General features: G+C 43.3%; 1 protein-coding gene across 2 annotated transcripts in view; it reads right to left on the bottom strand.

The window, feature by feature from the left end:
* The window catches only part of CNTN6 (contactin 6), an 88711-nt gene extending 76331 nt beyond the window's left edge, over positions 1-12380 (bottom strand). The window contains exon 1 of one of the 2 annotated variants that reach the window (XM_019655512.1): positions 12306-12380. In XM_019655512.1, the coding sequence (XP_019511057.1) occupies positions 12306-12308 (3 nt within the window). In that variant the 5' untranslated portion in view covers positions 12309-12380. Of the gene's footprint in view, positions 1-9977; positions 10073-12305 lie in introns of those variants that run through there. The other variant, XM_019655511.1, reaches the window with a different exon arrangement.
* Between the last annotated feature and the right edge of the window lie 14136 nt (positions 12381-26516).

The raw sequence follows: 26516 nt of genomic DNA, 5'->3' as shown, positions 1-26516 counted from the left end.
ACTTCGCAGGGTGGTCGGGAAGAATGGATGAGAGAATGCTTCGCACAGAGCAAGTGCCCAGTGGACGCCCACGTCTCCCCTTGCCTTTGTCCACCTCCTCCTTCCTCCCTGCCACCTGGACGTTGGCCATCTCTCTGCCCACTGCCTCCGCTCATCTCCCTGAGAAGCAAGCCAGCGTCTGGGGGAACTTTCCGGAGGCCACTGTCCAGACCCCCCTGGATTTTGTCACCACTTCCTACAAAGTACTAACCACAGGTGAACCCCTCTCCAGCCATGCGAGTTCTCTGCTGTTCTAGTGAAAAAGTGAGACTTGGGTCAAGGCGGAGGGTGCCGGGGGTCTCTGTCCCACCGGACTTAGAGGGCTCGGCTTTAGCTCAGTGCATAGCCGTAGGAGTCCATATGTAATGAAATAAAGGAGATGCTGACTCTGATATACTAATATTTAATCATTCTGCTACTAATACATCTAACAATTCACTGCGCTACTGTTCTATGCCAGGCACTGTGCTAAGTGCTTCATTGGAAACACATAATACTGTCATGTGACACTGTCGTAATAGTCTCACTAACTCCCGGGGACACGGCTAGGTTGGGTGACATGCCCAGTATCACACCAATATTTTTTTTAAAATGGATTTGAGCCACAGTCTGTCTTCACCAAGACTGAGCTCTAATCCGTCATCCTTGCCGCCCCTGCATGCATGAACCAGCGCAAAGTGAAAGCCACCCTATTAGACTTATTAGGGTGTGTGATGTGTTTTCACAGAACAAACTAATGTGATTTACAACTAGAGGGCCAGTTCCTTTTCTCCAAGGGCCGGGAGGTGAAATCATAACTTTCTTTTAACATATTGAGATGCTTCCAAATTCCAATAAATGTTCTAGAAATGGGTTCCAAGGTCAACCCAAGGTCAGTTGGAAAAAAGGAAGCAAGTAACTTCTGTTCCTGCAGCTCAGTTCCAACTTGGATAAGCAATCTCGCTCCTGCAACTGCCAATTACTTCAAAAGTAAGAACTGTGGATCTCCTGAGAAAGGTGGTGACAGACTGGGATGGAAAGGATGAAGAGTTGCTTTCAGAAGTATATATATTCTTGTTGGATGATTTTAGAGCCTTTAAATTAGTTTAATTTTAGAAACAGCACTGTAAAAAACCCAAGTTCTGCTTTTGGAAAAAAGAATAAAAGGAGTGATTGGCGTTGCACCCAGAGTATGTTTGTAAGATCAAAGGAGGCCCCTGGTAGGCTGGGTCCCTGGTCTCAGGAGGGGCCGTGCTCCAGTGGTTCCTGAGGAGGACATGGCAACACATTTCAGACACCTAAGAACATTACGTTCCCTTTACCTGACAATTCCCATTTTCTTGAAATGTACTAAGGAAGTTCACGTGGATGTGGACAAAATATACCCTCAAGAACAGTCATTACATGATTATTTGTGACAACCAAACATGGGAGCACAATGAGCGGAAAGGAAGCTAAGTGTCCACCAGTAGGAGGCTGGCTGAGAAGACACATTTGAAGCCCCACTGTCATCACAGAAGGGGTAAAGGAGTTCCTTTAGTGACCTGTGGATGCATTCATGGTATATATTTTAAATATTTTTTAAAAAGCACTGTATGAAAGAATAGGCACTGCACTGTAACAATCGTAGTAACAATAGAATTAAGAATTGAAGAATATATACATCAAAATAGTGACAGTAGTTATGTTCTGGGAGAGGAAGTTAAATGTACAGCTAATTTTATTTTCTTCTCTTGGCTTGCCTGTATTTTTATAATTTCATTTAATTAACGTTTTTGACTTTTGCAATAACATAAGAAAAGGTAAACCTCACTAAGCATTTTCTGTTGTTTTGTTTTGTTCTGTGGTAAGCAAAACAGTGGAACAACCCCTGCCCTACGAGCTCACGTTTCAAATTCAGTCCAGGAACTCTGGTTCTCCTGCTCATGCTTGTTTTATAGAAAGCACTTCAACATTTTCTAGTGCCTTCCAGGTATTCCTACCCCCACTTTGCTTTGGTCCCCCAGAGAGTGAGTAGCCGCCTGCATCCCCCTGGCTCTGGCTCTGGTCTGTCACATGGCTCCTGCCTTCTTGTATCTTCACTACACACTTACTCCACTTCTCGTGCAAGACTAAGCGAGTTGAACTATTTGTACTTGAAAACAGGAAACCAACAGAGAAAATCAGCAAAGCCAAATGCTGGTTCTTGGAAAAGATCAATAAAATTGATAAGTCTCTAGGCTGGGCTATCTAAGAAAAAAAGGAAAAGGACACAAATAACTAATATCAGAAATGACAAAGGGTCATTACTACTGATCCCATCGACATTAAAAAGATGAGCTACATGAAATTCACCAATTTCTTGAAAGATACAAATTACCTAAACCCTAACAAGGAGAAATAAATGAGGTGAATAGACCTATAACTATTAAAGAAATGTAGTCAATAATTAATAATCTTCCAAAACAGCACCAGGCCCCATTAGGTTCACCTGTAAATAATTCAAACACTTAGGAAGAAATAATTATCTATAATCTCTTCCAGAAAATAGAGCAGAGAGAACCATTTCTAATTCCTTCTATGAGGCCAGCATTTTCTGAATACCAACATGAGATAGTGATGTTTCAAGAAAGCAAAACTATAGACCAATACCTCCTATTGATGCAGATGGAAACATCCTCAACAAATATTAGCACATAGAATCCAGCAATGCTTAAGAAGATTTATACACCACAATCAAATGGCCCTTATTCCAGGTGTGCAAGACTGCTTCAATATTTGTAAATCACTACTCAACAGAAGAAAAATCACATGTTCCTATCAATTGGTATAGAAATAGCATTTTGCAAACTTCAACACCCAATGGCAGTAAAACCTCAAAACAAACTAGGAATAGAGGGAACTTCCTCAACCTGATAAAGAATGTCTACAAAAGATATAGAGCTGACATCATGTTCAACGTTGAGAAACTGGATGCTGTCACCTTAAGATCAGGGAAAAGGCAGGATAGCTCTCTCACCACTCCTATTCAACAAACCATTAGAAACCTTCACTAGGAGAATAATACAAGAACAAGAAAACAAAAGGTATACAGGTTACAAGGCAAGAAACAAAACCATCTTGGTTTACAGATGAGAATGTAAAAAATCTCAAAGACCTGAAAAGAAATAAGTCTAAAGCCAATAAATTAGTATTGAAATGTTAGTGAATCCACTAACAAAGCATCCAGCCCTCCTTGGTGTGTGTGTGTGTGTGTGTGTGTGTGTGTGTGTGTGTGTGTGTGTGTTAGTTAAAGGTTTATATCTTTCATTTTTTGAAGATTTGTCAACACTCAGAGTTCCATGCATGGTCAGCAGAAGGGAATATTCTGTGGCGTTGGCCATGCTTTTTCATGCCAAGCAGTATGACGTCATGACACAATGCAGAGCAATGAGCAAGAATCTAAAGATTAGGTCTCAGTAAACATTCCCGGGCGAATGGGACAAACCACGGGTCGGAAACGTCCTGCTCTCTATCCATTCGATTCAATGAGAAGAGAAAAAGCCAAACCACTTGTGAGACACCTGAATAGGAAATTTTAAGATATCTGATTTTTTTTTTTTACCAACTGTTAAAGGCCTAAAATGTGCTTCGCTTGATTTAAAAAACCGACTGTCATCCTGAGTGCCCTGAGCAGCCTTTCTGTGACATAACCTGCAGTGATGCCCACACGTATAACAATCAAAGCAGACATCAAGTATCTGCTCTGTCATCTGAAAGTTCTGGATCACCTAGGAACATCTTGGTGGGAATTCAGATTTATCCCTCAACAGTAATAGCCAAGCTGGGTATCTTTTCCTCCCTAAATTAGAGAAAGTAAATAAGGTATATACACATATGCATTAATCTAGCCCTCGGTGTGAAGACTCCAGAACCAACGGAAACATTCAGTGCTGCTACTAATTTAATTTACACTCCAGGTCACTGATAGCAAAGTTCCTAGGTTAAGAAAAAGAAAGTGAAATATGTTTAGTTCTTCACAGGAGCAGGTCCATGGGAGACACAGGTCCATCAGTGGGTCACACTGCATTAGCATAGCACCTACACAGAGCTTCTCAGGGTTTCTCATGATACAGTTAATTTGTAGCTTAGGTCATGAAGCGCCTGCCATGTTAAACAAATGAGACCAAGTGAGAGTGACATCTGTAATCATGGCAGCTTTGAAGCCCCAGCACACAAAGTGAGTTGCATATCCCAGAAGTCAAAGCGGTTAAAGTCGAAGCAGGTACCTGAAGTTTTGTCTCAATTATTCTATATTCCCAGTAGCCTGCAGTGGTTTAAGATGGTCAGATTCTAAGAGTAAACATCCCGCCAGCCTCCCCTGACCTCGCTGTCTGCACCCCCTGCCTGCACGGCTGCAGTTGCTTCCTACAGCGGCTGCTGTGACCAAAACTATGTTTTCTGTGCTCTCTTTAACCACCTACCCCAGGTTTTTATAAACGGTAGATACTGTCATTGTCACATACAAACCAGTGTGGTGTATGCTCCTCCATGGCCCTGACTGATTTCTTTTGGCAACTCTTGTTGGCTTGGATTTTAAAAAGGTTACCAAATTAGAGAAGAGAGTGATGAACACTTGCGGCCCTCAGCAGGGGTGCATCTCAGCCGTAGACCAGCCTGTGACACACGTGGACTCTGTATCGGCTCTAAGGATGCTAGCTCACAGCCTGTAGAAGGATCATGTGGATTTGCAGCAACCGAACTCCTATCGTTGAAATCCAATGCCTTAAATAAATATACCACAGTCCAGCATTCAACAATGTCACAGCGATTATGTCTGTAATTCAGTCTAAAAATACCAGATACCTCAAAAGCATAAAAATGAGAATCATTACTAGGAGGAAAAGCAGTCAATAGAAACAGACCCATAAGTGACAGAGATGACAGAATGAGCAAACCACAACTTTCACATCATTAGTGGGGTTCCTATTACAGCAGCAGAAAGCACTGCAGGCCTCAGACAGTAGCTGAGTCTCTAGAAAAGCCCCACCACCACAGGGGGACAAAAACAGGATAGCAGAGAAAACGTGAGCCTCTGACACCACAGCCACCGCAAACAGTAAACAAAGCATACCTCTTAGCTAGATAAACATAAAACCTCACACTAAAATCCAGTTACCTCACAGTTCCTTTTACCTGACACAGCATGTCTAGTTTACAACAGAAATATACAAGGCACGTGAGAAAGCACAGGCTGCAGAGACAAAGCAAGCATTGGAGACAGACTCAATTCGGGCAAATGTTTTGGAACTATCAGACTGGGGATTTAAAATTACACTGATTAATATGCTAAGGGTTCTAATGGAAAAAACAAACAAACAGACAACATGAGAACAGATGACTCATATAAGCAGAAAAAAAGAAATACTAAGAATTAACCAAAAGGAAATGCTAAGAAAAAAAAAAAAGTCGTACAATGAGCATGCTTTGGAGGGCTAACCAGCGGGAAGAATGAAGTGAACTAGAAGCACCACTAATAGAAACTTCCCAAACTAAAATGTGAAGAGAAAAAGGAATCAAATGAAACAAAAAAGAACAGACTATCCCAGAACTGGGGACAATTACAGATGGTGCAATCGCTGTCTAATGGGGTAAATACCACAAGGAGAATAAAGAGAGACATGTAAACAAGAAACATTTGAGGTAATAATAGCTGGTAATTTTCCAAAATTCATGACAGCTACCAAACCAAACCATAGACCTAGGAAGCTCAGGGAACATTAAGATAAATACCACCATAATGTACACATTTAAGAGCAGGACCATTTCCACGGATAAAGGGAACGTTTCCATATTTCCTATGTGAGTATGCATGTGCTACAGTCCACAAATGTTTAATAAAAACTGTCAGCGCATCAGGAACAGCCTTAGATCCTAAACATGAACAACTTAATCAGAAGATGTGGCCTTGACCTGTCTAGCTTTTTCTCCTTCCTATTCTCCTACTCATCTATTAGTTTCCTTCTCTCTCTCTCTCTCTCCCTCCCTCCCTCCCTTCCTCATCAAAATATATAAAACTTAGCTTAATGAATGTGTAGCTTATAAGCACAAAGAGTAGTCAGTAGTTGGTCAGCAAAAGTGCTTAGAAACACTGTTAATAAGAAAAAACTTTGATGTCATTCCTCCTTGAATCAGTTACCTTCTCTCAGTTTTCATTCATCAAACACCTTACCAAGGAGTGCAGTACCTCAGACAGTCAACAGGGGATTTAAATGGATTTGTACAAAGCAGTCCCCGTATTTGGAAAAAAGTAACTAAACCCAGAAGTTCAGAAAACGTGGTTTATAATTATCAATCAACAGAGTATATAAAAGCATTTCACAATATACCTATACCTATAGGTTTATAATTTAGAAAGCAAGAAGTTTGATGTTGTTATTATCAGATTGTTAATTACGCCTATCACATATTAATTTTCTAGGGTGTGTGTTGTTCTTTATGTTTGTTAATTTTGCAAATTTAGAAAAGTTGGTACAGTATTTGGTAAATGTCAATTTTATAATGGGCTGGAAAGAATTTCAGTGCCTTTGCAATGTTTCAACTACAATTTGTTTTCTGAAAACTACTGGCAAGCATACATAAAAAATTCTTTTTGGTAGTAGCTCACATTTGTATAATATCTTCCAAAGCACACAAAGCATTTTCACATACATTTTGTTCATTTGAAGAAATAAGAAATGTATCCACAATCTAGTGACATAAAATATGTGTGTGGTACATGCATTTTAGCACTGTCACTTGGACCCACAGATGCTTTGGAATTTCTATTTTCACCCCAAGGAATTCCAATTCCATACAAATGACTTAATTTTTATAAACATTATCTCAACATTGATTTTATTAGATAAAATATTATGGTGTATATTCCATTAAATCAACGATTTTCTTGACAATTTTTTATGAAATTCAGTTAAGTCTCATCACATCACTTTCCCTTTTTTAATTATATTTCATGTGCCAAACTTTTTTATGTATAAACTTAACAATAGATGTATAATTTATCAATCTTTTTTTTTGTCCACACATATCAGATTTACCATTTTGAGAGGTTATTTTAACTATTATTTTTCCAACTAAATTTTCCTGAACCAAATATTGCTAATCCCAATTTTATTAAGACGTTGCGGTACTCCCATACATTTTTAAGATAACAAATGTTAGTGTATGTAGTTTTATTGATTGTCAGTTTTTAATGTGTTGTTTCCATCACCAGGAGGTTAATTAAAAATGAGAGATGGTTTTATTTATCTCTAAATTCTCCATTTGAGAGTTCTCAAAATTTTACCTCATATATTCTAAGGCTTCCCTCACGCTGTTTAGATTGCAAATCCACTTCTTCCATATACTTCCAGTGAATTCCAACAGCATGTGCCCATGACCAGATCAAAAGAGTGAGGTCAGACGATGAACTCTAAACGGGTCGGTCAAAATTTGCTGACTCTGCCTTTTTCGTTTCTTCCACCCCTCAATTTCACAGCAAGCTGGGCCAGAAAGAGGTGTAGATCTATGGCAAGATCTTGAGTGGCCTAAACATGCCCCCCAAATGCAGGCTAATTAGTACTTATCACCCATCTGTTTTAGTGTGAGCATAGAGAGAGAAGGTGGGGGAGAGAGAGACCCAGGTACTGCTCTTTCAAATTTTCTGTATGTTTGAATTTTTTAGAAGTAAAATGTAGAAATGAATAAAATTAAGCAACCTGATACATGAGCAATTCAAAGGCTATGCTGATCAACTCCGTGTTCTCCTGTCGCCTCTGCATTTCTACTTCAGGCCCTGCTGGCTGTTTCCTGTTGTGCTGGCCTCAACATTGAGGCCGAGAGAGAAGAAACAGGCTGAAGAGATATGAAAATTGATAGGCGCTCTGAGATAAGGATTTCTGGCTGGGCCGTCCTCACTAGCTCACACACTGGTTACACAGAGAGAACGGGATTGCACTTTGGGGTCAGAGTGATTCTGAGGAAATGGCCGCCAAGTGCCGAGCCCAGTGCTAACTGGGTTTTACGCGTGTTTCCACTCTGGTCTTCAGAACAAACAGGAGGCAGGTGGCACTGCAATTCCTTTCTGATGAGAACATGGGAATTTTGTCACAGAGGATAGAAAGCACGTTTGTACACGGTCAAACAACGCCTGAGAAAAATCAGGATTCAATCTGCTTCCACTGACTTTCAGAGCAGAGATCTGAACCATTTACCCGAAGTTCCTAAGTTCAGAACTTAAAATAAGAGGGACTAGTTTGATTGCCCGCATCTTCCTCACAGAAGCATGAGACTGAACAGGTTACTCACCCAATTGGAGCCTCAGTTTTCTCATATGTAGTAAAAATATGATATTCCCTGTACCATTATGGCAATTACATATGTCATATAAATTCTTAGTTATAAATGCTTAACAAATGAGGTTTATTTATGTGAGATTCTTGAAAACTAGTCTCAACAATTTTCAGTTATTATGTAAGAGTATTTTTTAAATTTCAGGAATTCATTACTTCCTGATGCCAAATATGTTAGAGTAAGCTACTGATATTCTTTTCAGATGATATCTTTCATTAGTTTTCTTTTTAAATAAATCATCTAACTCTCAAAGCGTTTTGCTGACAAACATTTTATTTTTATGTTTTGTAAACTTTAATTTCTGAGAAAACCTGAAAATGGTCCAAGTCCATCATTTCTTAAATGGTAGGCAAACAAATAAAAACTCTGACATAGAGTCCCTGTATATCACTTCCTTAAGAATAATTTAATCAATCAATAATTATTGGACAAACACTATGGGACCGGTACTGTACGAAAGTAAAATATGGTCCCTTAAATACATGAAAAATTAATAACCTGAAAATTTTAATTTAAATATCTACAAAATTTCATCTTTAGAAAGGAACCTAAGAGATTCTATAACCAGCACTATTTGGGTTGCTTAGTATATTTCTTAAAAACAAGATGGAGGCTTTAAAGGACGTTTCCCACAGTTTGGACTGTAAATCAGTATTTCTAAATGTGATAACCGAATTAGGACTAGACTCTCGATTTAAAGGTATCCCTCAAAAACAGTGAGAGTCACGTCTCTTACTATTTATTCAAAGTATGTTCTACAGAGAAGAAGAACTGGTGTTGGCCGGGGGCTTGTTAGACAAGGAGAAACCAGACTCAGCCCAGGCTCTCCATGTAACCATGCACCCCGGCGGTTCACACACACACTCGTGTTCAAAAGTGGGTCGCCCCAATGAATTTAATAAGTAAAAAAAATAAAATAAAGAAAAAAAGGAAAGAAAATGGCAGATGGAGTACACGTGTATGTATCTCTATGTAATTTGGGTACAGGTGTTCATAGGCTTACAATGAAGTTTGAACAGCCCCCAAAGGTAAAGAGCTGTCCGAATATTATGTGCAAGAAATGCACATATTCGGCCATCAGAGGCTCTCCAGGCAGGTTGGCTGGCACACGCCTATCTGATAAAACAAAACGCCTCCATAGCAGGGTGGGTTCAGCTTGGTTCTGAGCGCCTGCCATGCACGTGGTGCTTAGCTGGTCTGACTGGAGAGCCCAGCAGTCCAGGTTTTCCCCTTACAGTTTTCGCTGGTTAATTAAGCGAGGGGCACCGCGGCATTCTGTCTCTGCATCTAAGACGCAGTGGACTGAAGGGCGCGTCGATTAGAGCCGAGCCCACCGTCTTACATGGGCGCTTTTGCCTTGGTGGTGCGCTGCCTCGGTGGGTGTCATCGTGCTCAACCAGAGGAAATGCCAGCACATTTAGGGGAGCATTGCAGCCCCATCATTTCCACAGTATTCAGCATGTGTGTTTCAATTCCAATCAGAAAGTTCCATTTTTGCCCAGCATTTGAAATCTATTTGGTAGTTTACCTTAGAGCAATGTTTCAATAACAAAAAGCTTTTTTTTTAATTAAAATACCAGGAAAAAAACAACAAAATAAAACAACCTTACTTTCCAAGGGCAAAGCATTCCAGTTTTACAGACGAATCCTTTGCAGCTTGTATAGTTTCGGGAAAATGCACTTCAATCTTTGGCTCATACTCCCCCATCACACCTGTTAAATATCAAAAGAGCTAGCAGCATTTCTGGAGAAGAGAACTTTTCTATGAAGCAAACGTTTCATTAACCAAAGCCTGATTATTCTGGCCTTCAATTCACAATATTTTTGTATCTTTTAATGACCGACAAAGAGCAAGGATGTGTCATGATGCTGTTAAAGGAACACGTCACCTCCCTTCTCCCCTGAAACATAAATATCTAGGACACATCAAAGTGTCAGAACAGAGGCGTCCCATCAGCATGTCAGCAATGAAAACCGGAACACACCCAGCTTCTAAAGTTCTTCTGAGTTAGCAGGAAAGTTTCTAGAGCTATCCAGATCTGTTACCCTTCATGGAAGTCATGAGGTCAGATCGGTTCAGGAATAAAGCAAGTTAACACCATCAGAGGTCTGATGCAGCGCCTACTTCTAAATGCAAAATATCAGTGTTTCTGCAACCAAACCTATGAGGTAATCACACTAGTCAGGATAAATAAAGACATCAGTATTCTTATGTCACTTTACTAAGGTATTACTGCTAAATGAGTTTGCCGTACACATATACCAAACATTTTTTTTTCATAGTTTTATAATGACCAATAAGGAATTGTGGATATGGGCTGAGTCAAGAATAAGACAGTAGTGTAATATATTGTAAGTATGCTCTCTACCAGAGGAGTTGTGATGACAGAAATATGTCTCTAGGCGGCCTCATTAGCTTAATCAATGATAAGTCAAGATTCTTCAAATTTTTTATCATCTTTTTACTTATATACCAAACACTGGAGTAATATATTCCGAAAATAAATGGTTATTGGTGGCCAGCTCAATTGCACAAAAAGTAAAAATTATCAAGTATATATAACATAGAAATGCCTCACTTTTAAGACCTTGATCATTTCAAACATTCAAAAAGGCCATGTTTGAGGAGGTAGCGCTATGCTATTCCACTAAATTGGTAGGTTTTATATTTTCCATTTTCTTGACCTCTGATATTTTTTGTGACTATTTTTAGATGAGGTTTGACTTTTTAAAGATTATGTATGATGCTCTGACCTATTGTTACCATAAATGTGTGGAAGGAAGTAGAGGGGTTGGAAGAATAAAGGAATTAGGAAGGGGAGAAGCAGAAACTAAGAGTAAACAGAAAAAAGTGGAAAATATGGTAGAATTTCTCTGCATGTTATTGACTTATGAGCATGTCCAGTCATGAACAGCATACTCACTGAAGGGGAGAAATAGGACTCAGGCATGAATCTCATGGTTGCTGAGCTCCGAATTAAGAGCATGCAAACATGGTTGGGTGGTTCGTGGCTATAAAAGCTCTGCCCTAGGAACGCCCTGTGCAGAACGAGTGCTGGGGTTCCGTGAGCCCTTGCTAATATTATGTTCCTGCTTTTCTTCAACTCCTTAGGGAGGAGAGAGGCTCTCTGAGGGATTCATTCAAGTCCAGAACCTGATCATAAAATGCATCAGCAGGCTTTTCATCTTTTCATTTCTCACTGTGGCTGTTTAATTAAAGAACCAGCTAGAGGGTTTTTCTACTTCGATGACTTCCTTGGGCTTTCTGTTCTCTAACTCTTGTAGCAGCTATGACGTGACTAAGCTACAAAACTTGTCAGAGACCAATCTGAAGTACGTTTCTTGGAGGAATATAGAATAGCTAGTGTGCATCTTGTGTTTCGTTCCTCTTTGCGATGCTCATAATTAACGTTGGCTCCTTTTTCTTTCTTTGGATGTGATCCCCCCACCCCCCGCCAATTTTGCCAGCCAGGTAAGTAAAGGGTGAACAAAAAGGACAAATAGGGACAAGACAGAGGCACTAAACAGAAGCTGCACCCCATGTTCATTGAACACATATTAATTCAATGAAGAAGTTTGCAGTGTCCACACGTGCGCGCATATACGCCTACTCCCCAAACGTCGTTTTGGTTTGGTTTGGTTTGGTTTTGATTTTACAAAATGACTCCTTAAGCAATGAAAAGAGGATCTATCCCCATGCCAGAGAAGGGATGGCATGGTATACCCAGAAGCATGTACACTGGACCACGTGGGTGGATTATAGAATTTTCTGCTATAGTTTTGATAATACCGGCATTGCCATCCTATTTGTGAGTTGAACCTCAGCTCATAGGTGTCGTGGCTCCCCTGAACCAGAGGGAAGCAGGGAGCTCTACAGACCTCCCCAGGCCCCGAGAGCCACAGACAAAGCACATCCCCAAGACAACGTGGCATCTTACCATCAGGGCGCTGCACCAAGGGCGTGGGTGGCCCTTGAACGCTTCTCTGGGCTTCCTTGTTGGTCACAAAGCAAGTGTAGTTGCCCACGTCTGATGGTTCCACTTTGGCAATGTACAAGTTTCCTGTCTCCTGGGATACAAAGCGCCTGTTGTCCTCCTGGACATATAAAGGGTTATCATTGAAGGTCCATGCGTAAGATAAAGCTGGAAAACAGAAAAAAATGAATTATCATCCTTCCTAGATTTAGTCTTGTCTGAAAGCTCTGTGCCCCACATGTCCATACTTAGAATACAGATGTGCCCCTCTTTGTCCAGCTTACGTCTGCTGTCCTGGTCTCATTGTAATATTCTCTTATATTCTAATAGATCCCAATTTGGGTGATAAATTATGTGGCATCCTGCCCATGATGTCCAAAGGCAAACATAGGACATGTGGCTGGTGGGGCGACAGATGCTTTGTGACTCTTAATATAAGGAAGACTGGCCTAAGCTCTAGAGCTGCAGCACCAGCTGATGTATGAAGTGATGAGCTCGCCATCCTTAGAGATGACCAAGCAGAAGATGGGTGAACACTGCTTGAGCTGTTGCAAAAAGATTTATTTTTGCAATGGATGGGAGGTTAAATCTGTGTTTGGATGAATGGTCCCCTCCACCCCCAGCATTCCTTTGATCTCCGGTTCCTTTGATGCTTTTAGATCAAGTATGCATGAATGCAATTCGCTTCTCATTTTTGAAAATACGCTTTGACGTTCTTGTCCTGTTCCTGGATATTGAACCTTTGTTTTCTTTTGCGAACTCCTCCTGGGGCTTCTCATCGCTTCGTGCCGTCTCTTGCTTCTAAGGTTCTTTACCGATGTCTTTTGCTGCCTCACTTCAAGCCTGCTGTTCTGTCTCCACCAAAGAGATGCTCAAAGGGTTTTTGTTTGAAACAAGGGAGCCGTCTAGATAGGAAATTTTTCTTCACTATAAAGAGGAGGGAAAATATAGTTTGGACTCCCCTGTTCTCAGCGACTCATCTTTTCAAACTTTTGTGGAACAAAGGTGATTTTGAGCAAACTTCTGGGGCCTGTCTCAGCTTAGAGACCTTCACTCAGCATCTATTTGGGGAAAGAAATGGACGTCGGCTCTCCCTCCAAAAGCCCAGGTAACCCCTTCCACTTAACAGAAATGACAGGTTGCCACCCGTGCCCCGAAAATCTTTTGTTTTCTTTACGCTGTAATCTTGAGACCTGAGAGAATGTAATTTCCATCCCTCCCTTGGTGAATTCAGTTCCACCTTACCTGTTACACTTTTCAGACTATTCCTATATGTTGCAAATTCTTCTTCAGTAGTGGAACATCTAGAAACTGCTAGAAGAATGTGATCTGGAAACAGGAGAGCTTCCCTAGAGAATAATAACAGTAACTAAAAAGCTCTTTCATTTCAGCCCTGCTTCCCTATCCAGTGATTTGCTTTGTGAGGTGAACTGGCTGTGGCTGATACGCCCATTAGACACAGCAGGGTGCTGGAGGAAGGGGTGGAGAGGTAATCCCCCAATTCATGCTGTCGACATGCGGAAGGGGCAGGGCTTGATGCCAAACCCTCGGCTGTTCCCCTCGTGCCGCCTTCTTTCTCTCCTGTGCGCTACAGCGGTCCTCTTCGTCTAGGTCGATGCTTGTCTTGGCTGCCCGTCATCCCCCGTGGACTTCCTTGCAAACCCCCAGCTCCCAGCACACCACGCCTGCTCGCATCTAGGACCACTGTTCCTCAGTCCCCACTCCTTCCCCATCGACACTGCCTGTCCTGGGGTCAATTTCCTCAGACTCTTATAGAATCAAAGGTTAATCTGTCATTTGAAATTACTCCAGCCTGTTGATACTAGCAGGGGGCAGAACACATTTGTGCAACCTCTACGAAGCACTTCTTCTCTCCAAGGCGGCCTCTCTGGAGCAGAGATTTTAAAACCTGAGTGCACATGAGGATGAGCAGGAGGACTTGGTAAAGCAGAAACTCCCAGGCCCCGCCCTCAGAGCCTCCTCAGCGGGTCTGGGACGAGCCAGAGCATCTGTACCACTCACAGGTTCCCAGGCGATGCGGATTCAGGGGGCTCACCCCCCCACACTTTGAACATTGCTGATATCAATGGCAAAACTCAGTGTCCTCTGCATGATCACACCTGGAAGGGCCGTGCCCGGATTCTCACAGGATGGTGGCCACGCGTGGACGTTTGCTTTTGGGTGGTGGATGTCCTCAGTTCAGAGTCACGGGAGGCCTGCGGGGGAAGGGGCCTGAGAGGGCGTCCAGCCCACCTCCTCATTTCCAGGTGAGCAGGCAGAGGGGAAGATGGCGGGGGCTGTTGGGCTGGAATCCGGGCGCCCTCCTGTGCCCGCCGTGAAGAATGGGTGTGGACGCTGGTCCCCCTGCCCGCCGGTCCTGTCACAGGGCTCCCTTCCTGCCATGGCTGCCTCTCTCTTTCGTCCAAACAGCCAGCCTACAGTGGGGCCTTCATCTATTTTGTTTCATCCTCAGCCACTGTGTGCTTAATGTGTATATCTTTTAATGGGGAAAGAGAAAAAAAAATACCCTGCAAATTGGAAGTTTAAAATCCTTCCCATTTGGCTTTTCTTAATTAAATGTATTATTCATGAGCCGCGTAAGTGGAAACCATTGAATTTTTAAATATTTCCCAACCATCGATGACATTTATCTGTTATTAATAATCGTGATGCATTTTCCGGTGATGACTCAGCAGTGTCATTAGAGCAGAAGGGTAATTGGTCCTTCCTGAAGCCCTGCCTGCAGTTCCCAGGACACCGCCCTCCGAGGTTTTATTATTATTCGAAATGGCAGCTCTGCAGTGGGAAGACTATCGGCTGCTCTCTCAAGCATGCAACAAATCCTATTTCCCCAGAGCACCATTATGTTTTGACATCTTTTACAGCACTACATCTCATACTGCAATACTTAAAATACAAATACAGAAGATGTGTGCAATTATACCCATTATATGGGGTGTGATTTTTGTTGCGGGGGGAGGGGTAATTTCCTGTGAACTAGAGCAGTAATGATAAGACTGACACGGAGAACTTCTATTAGCTCTCAAGAATGGATATCAAAATGGGTAGCATGTTTTTTGAGGTAGAAAACAAACGAGTAGAATAAAGAATTTGAAGCAGAGTGCTCAGATTTAGTAGATAAATCCCCCCTTTGGAATGTTCCAGAATGAGCGTACTTTACTGCAAACCTTGTGCAGTGCTCCAGGGTTAAACGTGACTGGCTCTTTGGTGGTAAATCACGCTTATGCTAGCTCAGTGGCAAAGGCCTAACCCAAGAAAAAATAATTCCTCTTCTGGGTTGACGTCGTCAATATTGGCGCTAAGCCGGTTTATGATGCAACTCAGAAAGCAGCTGGCACCTTCACCACCACACCAACTCGAGTTCTGTTCGTTCCACAACTGCTGCTGAACCGCCTAGGTTTTGTTAGATGCCCTCTGGCTTACACAGTCCCTGGCTGGCATCGTGGAGACGGCTGCCTGTGTGGCCTCCGACGGGGGGACCACAGAGTGAAGGCCCCTGCGTCCCGCTCTTGCCAGGTTCCAAGGAGTCTAGGACTCGCTGCGCCCTGGCCAAGCCGCCTGGCAAGGAAGAAGACACAGCTGGCTACCAAGTGAAGTGCCGAGAAGCCTCCAATTCTCAGGAAGAGCGGGCCAGGTGTGGAAGGAAGGAAGGGAAACGCATGAGCAGGGGCGCTCCTTTCTCCTGATCATGCCCTGCCCACCGTGGGTGAGCGCCACACCGTGACACTGAGAGCTGACCGCGCCAGTGGCTCTGACCCAGGGAGATGTGCCTGCCTTTTCATTTGGGAGATGGCGGGCGTGTGGCATCGCGTAGGGAGGGGCCAGGGATGCTGCTCAACATCCTACCGATGCATGGGACAGCCCCCACCACAAAGAGTCCCCACCCCTAGAATGGCAATCGTGCTGGCATGGAGAAGCCCTGGACTGCAGGAATGGTAGCAGGCTGGACCATGAGAGCTGTGATGTGATGGACAGTGAGGAAAACATTTCTTACTGGGAGGGGATGAGATTCCAGCAGTGGAGAGGGGGCCCAGAGATAAGAGCCCTGGGGTGCTGTCAGCTACATGCATCTTTCTGGGTCTAACAGTAAACGCGAGTTTTAGGCAAATTAATCGCCCTCTCTGGGGGGAGTTTCCATGTTCTCCACTAGAGGGCAGAACACTCGCTGTTTATTTCCTCACAGTCTTCATTTCGCAGTTCAGTGTGTGCTGTGGGCCAGATGATGCCAGACAAAGTTAGGCAGTAGGAAGTGGTGTTTACACAGGATGACCTTGAACTGCAGACACATGATCTCGGTCACGTTCACACTAACCTCTTTGACTCAGTTATACAATTGGTAAAACGGAGACATTTTCCTGGCAAACGTTACATGAGTCGAGGCACCAAATGCTGAGCCGTGTCCAGCGTCCCGCAGGCAAGCACAGGGCGTTGGATTCTGCTTACAGAGGGTGCCGTCCAGACTCGGCTCTCCAAAGCTGACCTTTCTCCCCAGACACGGACATGCAGCCGCCCACTCAAATTCACAGACATCTGAACGTTAACGTCTCAAAGCAAACTCCTGACTTCCCCTGGCCCCAAACCCACAGTGCCCCTTGGCTGGGCTTACCCCAGTGAACGTCTCAGCCTAAAAGCCCTGGAGTTCCTCCTCTCTCTCTCTCTCTTACAAGCTCCTTCCACGTTTCAGGAAATGGATCCAATTCTCCTTCCGACGTGTGTCCTGATGACGGCCACTTATCCGCCGGTCCGCTGCTGCCATCCCGGCTCAGCCAGCTTTCTCTCTCCCCTGAACCACTGCGCCACCTTATAACTACGGATATTCCTGCTGCGTTAGGGTCTGTCCTCCAGAATAACCTTTACAACCGAAAGTCACACAAAGCACATCGCTCCTATGTTCAACCCCACACATCGTGTTCTAACTGCACTCCCACAGGAAAACCCAAAGGCTTTAAACCATCTTGAAAGCGGCGCTCACGTCCTCACCTTCCCCTCCTTCCTCACTGCTCTTCACCCACACTGGCCTCGCTGCTGTTCTGCCCACACACCACAGGACCTTTGCACACGCTGTTCCCTCCGCCCTTGCCCACTGCCTCACTCCCTCAGTCCTGTAAGTGCTTTTTTCCGGTGCTAATGAGGCCTTCTTGGACCTCTGAGTATCCAATGGCAACGCCCTCCACTCCCTATGACCCTCCTCTCCCCAGCCTTCATTACCATCTGTCACACTTATGCTTTTAAAATTATAAGGCTCATGGAGCGAAGGACTTTGTCGCTTTGTTCTCCACTATATTCCTAAAACTCGATGAAACGAGTGGCGTGTCCACAAAACCTTTCGTTGAGTGAATATACGTATGAGTTCAGTGAGAATGGTCATCATCACAATTATCACCGCCACACCCAGAGGCCGCTGCTGGCCCGTCTGCCTTTCACACATTCAACAGCCCCCGAGGAACACTGTCACCGCGACGGCAGCTGGGACAGCACCACTGCCATTTACTCCAGGAGCAGCAAAAAAACAACTGACCAGGAGGAAGGGAATATGCAAACAGCACATTTTCTCAACATAATTTTCCTTGGAATTTTACGACATGCTTTTGTACCTGTCCTGGGGAAGGCTATAGGATAAGGGAAGGGGCGTCTCGTCGGGAATGAAGTGTTTCCGTCAGACGCGCACTGTCACCGTCTCTGCATTCTTCCCACAAAACTTGCAGTAAAATTTCCATTTCTCCGAAATATTTTGGAGTTGTGTGTTTTAGGAAGACGAACATGAGGTGTGAGCCTGGGTCTGCTGGCACCGATCGGTCACGTTCATGGAGCTTGTCTCTGGGGAGGAAACTGGATGAAGGATACACTTCTGTGCTCAGTGTGTAGGGAACGGCGCCTGTTCCATCTCCAAATAGCACATTTCTAGGAGATAAAGCAAAACGTGCCAGCTTTGTGTGCGGGTATTGTTGCTAAGGTCCCTTTTCTTTTTCACGGGGGCTGCCTTCCCCTAGAGTCACCCATATCTGTAAATTGTCCCTTCCCAGGAACATGGCACGTCTGCATTTGTGGTTCTTTTACACACGGGGTAGGAAGCGGCCACGGGAAGGTATAGCCTCCTTCTGTCTGTTCAGAAGAAAGACCATCCTGTGACCAATCATTTCGATGGGAAATCCACCGACACACTTTTTTTGCTTTGGTTCTGGTCCTGGAGCCATTCTTTGCTGGGTAAATTTAGAGGATTTGGCCTAGTTGAGCATTTTTCTTACTCTCCTATAGGTTTTTCTTTCTTTCTTTCTTTTTAAAAATAAAATGAAATGTATTTGGTAGGCCTACCTTATTAGGAAATGTTTTGCAAGTTTTTTTGTGAATATGTTAGAGAGAAAGCATAAAGAACTCAGATGTTCTGATATCAAGTTTACCAGGATTTCTTCCTTGTTGCTGATTGGGTACACAGAGGAAGGCAACAGAACCAAACTGTCCAAGAAATTATGTAAACAGCTCAGTTTCGATGGCCTTCTATCACCGTGACATCTGTATTCTTCTGTATGGGAAGCTGTATTAATATTCCCAGTGAGTCTCTGCTATTCACATAGTGGATTCAAACACCGGTTGGCATGTCCAACGTTTGCTCCACCCTGCCCCGCTAATGCCATCTGCCCCAATTAATACACTTGCAGGGCATGTCTGGGACTACAGAGTACGTGAGCAAATATGGAGCCTTCGGAGAGATGGAACAGAAGAAGCAAAATTTTGGAAAGCTTACTGTGGTTGACAGAATTCTAAAATGGCGTCCACTGTCCCCTGCCCTCCATCTGAGCCTGGTGGTCCTTGTGAACATGGTGAGATAGTACCCCCATGGTTAGATGGCACCATTGACTTAAAGAAAGTGGCTTTATCTTCGATGGAGCTGACTGAATCAAGGGAGCCCTGCACAGGATGGTGAGAGAGCTGTGGAGCGTTCGAGGGGACGGATGTGAAGGAGTCCCTGTTGCTGGCTTCGAGATGGAGGGGACACATGGCAAGACATGCGGGCAGCTCTACAAGATGAAGCAGCTCCCAACAGCCAGCCAGCAGGAAACGGGAACCGCAGTCCTACAGTTACAAGGGACAAAACTCAACCAAAAACCTGAATGAGCCTAGACGTGCATTCTTCCTCCAGGTTTCCAGAAAACAATGCCATCTAGTCACGACCTTGATTTTATTCTTGTGAGAACCTGAGCGCAGAGCCCAGCACACTGTCCTGTGGCCTCTGACCTATAGGCCTCTGTCCTGCTAACTGGGCACCGCCTGAAGTGTTAGGTCACCTGTTACACAGTCATGGAAACTCTGTCTGCCTATCTATCATCTATCTATCTATCTATCTATCTATCTATCTATCTATCTATCTATCTATCTATCCATCCATCCATCTATCTATCATCTATCTATCATCTATCTATCTATCTATCTATCTGTCTATCTATCTATCATCTATCGATCATCTATCTATCATCTATCTATCTATCTATCTATCTATCTATCCATCCATCTATCTATCTATCTATCTATCATCTATCTATATATCATCTATCTATCTATCTATCCATCTATCTATCATCTATCTATCTATCTATCTATCATCTATCTATCTATCTATCATCTATCTATCTATTTATTTATCATCTATCTATCATCTATTTATCTATCTATCTGTCATCTGACTGTCCATCCATCCACCCAGCCAGCCAGCCAGCCAGCCAGCCATCTGTCCTAAACCTACCTACTTGCTAAACCAAGGACAAATTACAGACAGAGACGAAAAGCGTCTTTCTCTGTCCCTGGAGCTGGCTCACTGAAAACCCGCTGTCCACTAATCCAATTTGAAGGTTATCCAACCCACACGTTTCTCTCCTTCCTCGAAGTCTTTCCAGGCACAATGCATCTTCAAGAGGAGCGGGGACAGGAAAAGGGAGGAAAAGGAGCTGGTTTAAATGAGCCACTTAAAGACACTCTCCGGGCTCTTAGCAAACCTAGAGAGGAAGAGTATGAAGGTGCTGAACAACCTGAGGTTTAAGCCTTACCTGCTGGGTCTTCTATCCACAGGCATTCCTGGGGCTTAGGAAGCCCCGCGCTAGAGCCTTGCCTTACTTACTAACTGAAAACTGACTACTTAGCTTATCTGAGTCTCTGTGTCCTCATTTTTAAATTATTATTCTTAATTATTGGGATACTGGGAATGGCAAAATAAATGCTTGCTCATGGTAACAATTCAATAATTGGTAGCTTATTATTATTATTATTATTATTCATACTTTCTCCTAACTGATGACCATTTGTAGCATGGATCAAAAGGTGTCTGCCGATATTCAGTTTTGATCTGAGAGCGCGGTAAAGAACAAAGCACAGTTTGGTGTTCCTGCCTTGTAGCGACGAGGAAGCCCAGGGCGCATCCTGGAGCTCCTAGCGTGGAGCTTCTTAGAAATCTTCTGGATGAAATCTATATTGACGAGTACACTAGGAACCCAGCTGCACCTTCACAAATGACACAGTAGAATTTAGTACCAGGAGAGCTTGTCATAATGTGCGTGCAACAGGGATTAGCTATTCAGCTTTAACGGTCTCCACCGAAGGCCACACGTGCCTATCGGTGACTTGCTCTCACAGCATTAAGCCGAGAGGCTCTGTTATAATGGCCTTCCCTGCTTGGAAAGGCCAGCGGGTTCTTCAGCGTGGGCAGGTGACCAGGTGGCCAGGGAAAGCATCTCCCATGTGGCTGCCTTTTTTAAATATGACACTCATTTACAAATATTTTACATTTTGTTGGCCTTATTTAGAGTAAATAAAGTTGAAAATCATCCTCAATTCTGGGCAATGTCAGGGCATAAAATGACACAGACTGACTGCACAAACAGACACGACTTTGCATGCCTTGCCACCTTAGATTATGGTACCGGGAAATAAGTTTCCTGTGGGGATAAAATAAGTACTGTCCAATGGTTGCATGCTCTGGAATAATATTATTTTACCTCAGATGGCCTTGAAGGTATGGGAAGTGTCCACTCACACTGCAGGTGAGCATAATGCCACCCTACTCTGCATTAACATGGAGTAAAAATATTGTTCACTTCTAATCAGTTTCTTGCTCTTTTTGTATCGGCATTTCATGACATTGTCTAAAAATAAAAATGATGGGAAAAATGTTTCCAAGTTTTTAAAGGATCATAAATAAGATCTGCTTTACTATCAGGGGGGAAAGTTGCTTTCGTTTTATTTGTAAATATTTCTCCTCTCTTTGATACTCTCCCATTCCGAGTGAAAATCAGCTATAACAGGCGCAGTGGTGGCTCACAGCTGCTCGGGATTGGAAGCTCGCGCTGCTGCCCGTGGGCTGCGTGACCTTGGACCAGTCACTGAACCTGTCTCCTCACTAGTTCTCTCCTAGGTAAAACACGAAGCCCTCCAGTCTCTCTCTCACGGAGCTGTGAGGATTTAAAAAGTTAATACATATAAAGTGTTTAGATCTGTGCTGTGTGAGCACTTGCTGTGATTATTAAGCCAACTGTCATATGACATGGGATTGTACCAAATGAAATGACCCCCTGGATATTTTCACACTGCCTCGTCCAGGCTCACTGTTGGCTGAGAATCTACCAAATTAATCAAAGCATGTGGAATTTGACAAAATGCAGCCCCCAGGGAGAGAGACTCGGTGGGTGGGTTGGGTCCCAGGCAACAAGCTGATTCCCTCGCCAATCCGGATTCTTCCCAAGTAGAGCCTGGCATCCACTGGCGGTGATACTCTGAATTGGTGCCATCGAGTATTTGCTTCCAACCCACGGGGTCCCTCTCCTCTTCCAATGGTTAATATGGGGTTCCAAAAGGAACTGGCATCTCCACAGAGCCCAATATGAAAAACGAAATAACAGTCATCGCTTCCTGTTTTCCATAAAGCACTAGTCATTACACCAGGCTGTTTACGTTCGTTAGCTCGTTAAACATTTACAACAGCCCTCCTACAATATAGGCGTCAATTAGTATGTCTGTTCTACAGGTGAGAAAACCGAGCCTCAAGAAGTCAGATTAACTGTCCCTGTCATGCAGGGGGACAGGCGCCAGATGACAGCAGGGAAGCCCCAGTGTTCACGCCACGTCTCCGTAAGGACATGTTTGTTGAGTGGCTGCTTGAATACATTTTTTTAAAGACAAGATTTGGGTTAGAACTGTTTCGATGCAGTAGGACGAAAGTGAAGAGCTTTCAAGGTCCTTTCGATTTGATGAAGGGCTTCCATTGTCTCCAAGATCTGATGTGCCTCATTTATTCTCTAGTGACCATACGAATGGTGTGACCCAAATCACTCCACATACCTCCAAAGTGTGGTGGGGGGCCGCAGAGGAGCACCACGCCTTGACCTTCTCGGACAGACACTGTGCTTCTGCTTCTGGTTTCAAAGTCTTCAATATCTTGGAAAAGAAAGAAAAACAGCTTTAGAATTAGTGATTTTGCAAGGGAAGAAAACATTTTTAAGAAGACTCTTCAACTATTTTTATTATTAACTGTAATGAACACTCATACTTGACTGACCAGAAGATGCAGTTGATGATCAATTTATCTACACTATTATCTTTCAAAATATTGCCTTTCTTTCCTTCCTTCTTTTTCATACAATTAAACAGAGTATGTCATAAAAACATTTATTAACATAACTCACTATATGTTTACTTTTATTCTCCCAGGCAGCCTGTAGCCCAACAGGAACTCTTGTAAACCCCACACATACTGACTTGCCCTGCCCACGGAAGGTGGGATTTAGAAAAGGCATGTAGTGCGTGGGCTGAAGTCTCTGAGGGTCTTAGACTCATGGTTGCCATTTTGAGGTGTGGCTGGGATCTGTGAGACTTTAGCATGGAATGGCGTGAGAGAAGCTCTGTGGGACTGATTCAATGAGAAGGGAGGTGTATTTCCATTTGCTCTTGATCTTCTCCTTCACAAAGCAGCTCTGTGGTCTTATTTAGAGTGTCGTAGTTTCCAACATCAGATAATCATAGAAATTCAGGGTTGGAAGAGAGTTTACTAGCCATCCTGTCGACCCACCCATCTGAGGTATAAACCTTTCAACATCCCTGGGAAACGGTCACTGAACCTCCAGGAATGGCTAGATTCTCCACACCTTAGCTTCTTCACCTATAAAATCCCTTTATTCTTTCATTCAGTCATTGACCAAATTTGTATTGAACCCTAAATAAGACAGGAAGGGTAGTAAGAGCAGATGCTGTGTTAGTAAATAAAGCAGGCACCCACCTTGCTCTTACTGTGCTCACCCTCTAATAGGAAAAGTAGAAGACCAGTTAACGAACAAACAAATATACCATTTACACATTGTGATAAATGTTACGGGGTGAAGACTGCTAGCTATTTACCAAAATCTATTCTCCCTCCCTCCATAGTAATGATTTGTAGATAAAATATGCTTTCCTAGCCAGAGGATACATTTTCCAGACATCTTGGTAGCTAAATGTTGTCAGCATACTTGATGAGTAAAACTCCTTGGGAGGAAATCTCCACAAATTTTGATGTTTTCCACCCACCGACCCATGCCCATCACCACGTAGATTGCCAAAGGGCCAAAGACATGAGAGCTCAGTGAAGATAAAAGGATCTCCCTGAGCCTCGGTACATGAGTGACTGCATGGAGCAAGACCACAGCTGACTCCGACTCCGGACCGTTGTGTTCGAGATGAGCAGACAGACACCTGTCATTTGAGACACTTATTGTGGGAACTCCGTTACAACAGTTTGACTTTTTACCCTAACTAAGCCTGTTACGGGAAAGAAGAGAGTGCAGATCCACGAGAGAAAAGCCGGCCGTGCTGGTGATGTGGGGCAAGGAAAGGATTCGGGCAGAAAGGAAAGCAGGACTGAAAACCAGATGTGGAAAACGGCAGGGCGGCTTCGTGGTATGGAAAGGAAGGCAATGTCAGTGGCACATGTGGGCAAGAGTCATGAAACCACTGTAATAACCCGGATATTGGGGCCATTACATGACATTTGGATTATATTAAAAGTGCAGAGGAACAGCTGGAAACAACCTAGTAATAAACAGGGCAAAAGCTGAATAAAATCTGGGACACCCATAGTATGGTGTAGTGATGGTATAGAGGGGAATACCATCAGTGATTAAAAAGAATGTGCTAAATCCAAAGATTGACTTGATTGACCTACAAAGTTTTTGGAAACTGAGTCATACTGTAAAGTTAAAAAAAACTCTATATACTGCTACGATGTTATCCTATTATGGAAGAAAATAAAAGTAAAAACCTAAATATGACCATGCCTTTAAATTGGTGTAGAGAAAATTATACAATAGTTTTTGTTTTCTTTCTTTTGCTTTGGTTATTTCAGTAGACTGAACAGCAGACATGAAAGTAGAGATTATTAAATCTTTATTTACACCTCTCTTTATAGATTAAATTATTACAAAGATTATGAAATATACGTGCTTTTAGTTTTGCTTATTTTTAATAACTTTATCATGATGTAATTAAAATAAATTATTGGTGTGCTTTAGAGGAATTAAAGAGTTCTATTTTGAATATCCTAAATGTGTATTATCTATGAACTATGTAAGTGACAGTGTCATGTAGGCTATGAAATATATGATCCTTGAACTCAGAGGACAGGCAAGGTCCACATTAATAAGAATGGAATTTACCAGCATATAGATAGAATTTAAAGCCATGGGGATGGATGTAATCCCCATGGGATGACTCTCAAATTTTTTTATGTGAGCAATTTAGTCATTTAGTATCAAACACTGAAAATATCCAATATTTAGAAGTAGAGCAGAGAGTTGAGGACTATGGAGACAGGGAGGGAGGGAGGGAAAGGAGGAATGAAGGAAGGAAAAAAGGGAGCGATACGGTGAAGAAAGGAAAGAATGCAGAAAGCAGCATCTAAGATGTGGGCAGGAAAATGTTGGATTAGACCACAGGAAGGTCGTGTGCAATCTTGTCAAGAGAGGTTTCAGTGGCGTTATGAGGACAAAGCCAAAGTGAATTGAGGAGTAAATAGTAGATAGTAGACAGGACATGGAGAATGTACTCGTTAGAGTGGGCTATGAGTGGAGGTGAGATTTAGGGAGACTAAAGGGGGTCTGGAGGGTGAGGGTGCTCTACTGGTAGAAGTGATCAAGTAAAGAAAGAGGCTGATGATTTGGGACGCAGACTAGGGTGAAGTCCTTGAGAAGCCAGAGAGGTGGTAATGCGATCTCCTATGGAAGGGCTGACCTCTGTAAGGAAGGAGGAATCAAGACAAGACATACGTGCTGATATAAGACGGACTGCAGGGGAGTGTGCCGGTTACATGACAAAGTGTTTGGAGGTTGTTTCAAATTTCTCAATGAAACTGGTGGGGGAGTGTTGGATAGATCGTTGGGGGGGGGTGCAGAAGATGCTATAAATACACCTCCTGAGGGCTGTTATGAGGATGAGTGATACTGTGAGGCTGAAGCACCTAGAATGCCGCCTGGAGTAGAGTAAGTGCCTGATCTGTACTCACCACGTTGGTTACACCATTCCAGGGCTGAGGGGAGGGCACACCATGATATTTTCCTGGGACCAGTGCAAAGTTCAGGCACACCAATGCACGGACACAAGGTAAGCAGCACATTTGAGTCCCAATAAAATGTTCTGAAGGTAAATAATTCAGTTTGAAGCATCCATACTGTTTCTCTCTCCTAATATTATTATTTCCCAAATAAGTATTCTTTCTGTACGCTTTGCTTTCTAGCCACAAAAAAGTAAAAGAGTTCAATGAAATAGACCCACTAGAGACGATGTGTAATTTAATAACTCTTATATATACTCTACTTTTTTTTTTTAATTGGGGAACTGGGGGGATGGAAACAGTGCTGGGGAATTGGGGGAAAGGGAACAGACAAGTTGCTGTCGTTTTTTGTTTGTTTTTTTCAACCTAGTTGTGGAGGACTTTGCTTCATCGGCCCAAGTTGGCACCATCATTGCGCTCTTCCTGGGCGAGGCAGATCAGTTGCCGGTTTCTGGACGGCGGCTCACAGCGGCTGCTGGCTACACACGGTAGCCCATAGCAACCCACTGCCACAGGGGCTGCAGCCTACGCCGTCACCAGTGACTCACGGCAGCCCAGCTCCAGGTTGAGCTGTTGTTCAGCATCTTAGCTGT

This window comes from Hipposideros armiger, unplaced genomic scaffold (assembly GCF_001890085.2).
Source record: "Hipposideros armiger isolate ML-2016 unplaced genomic scaffold, ASM189008v1 scaffold_241, whole genome shotgun sequence".
Lineage (NCBI taxonomy): Eukaryota > Metazoa > Chordata > Mammalia > Chiroptera > Hipposideridae > Hipposideros > Hipposideros armiger.
This window is presented reverse-complemented; position numbering and strand designations above follow the sequence as displayed.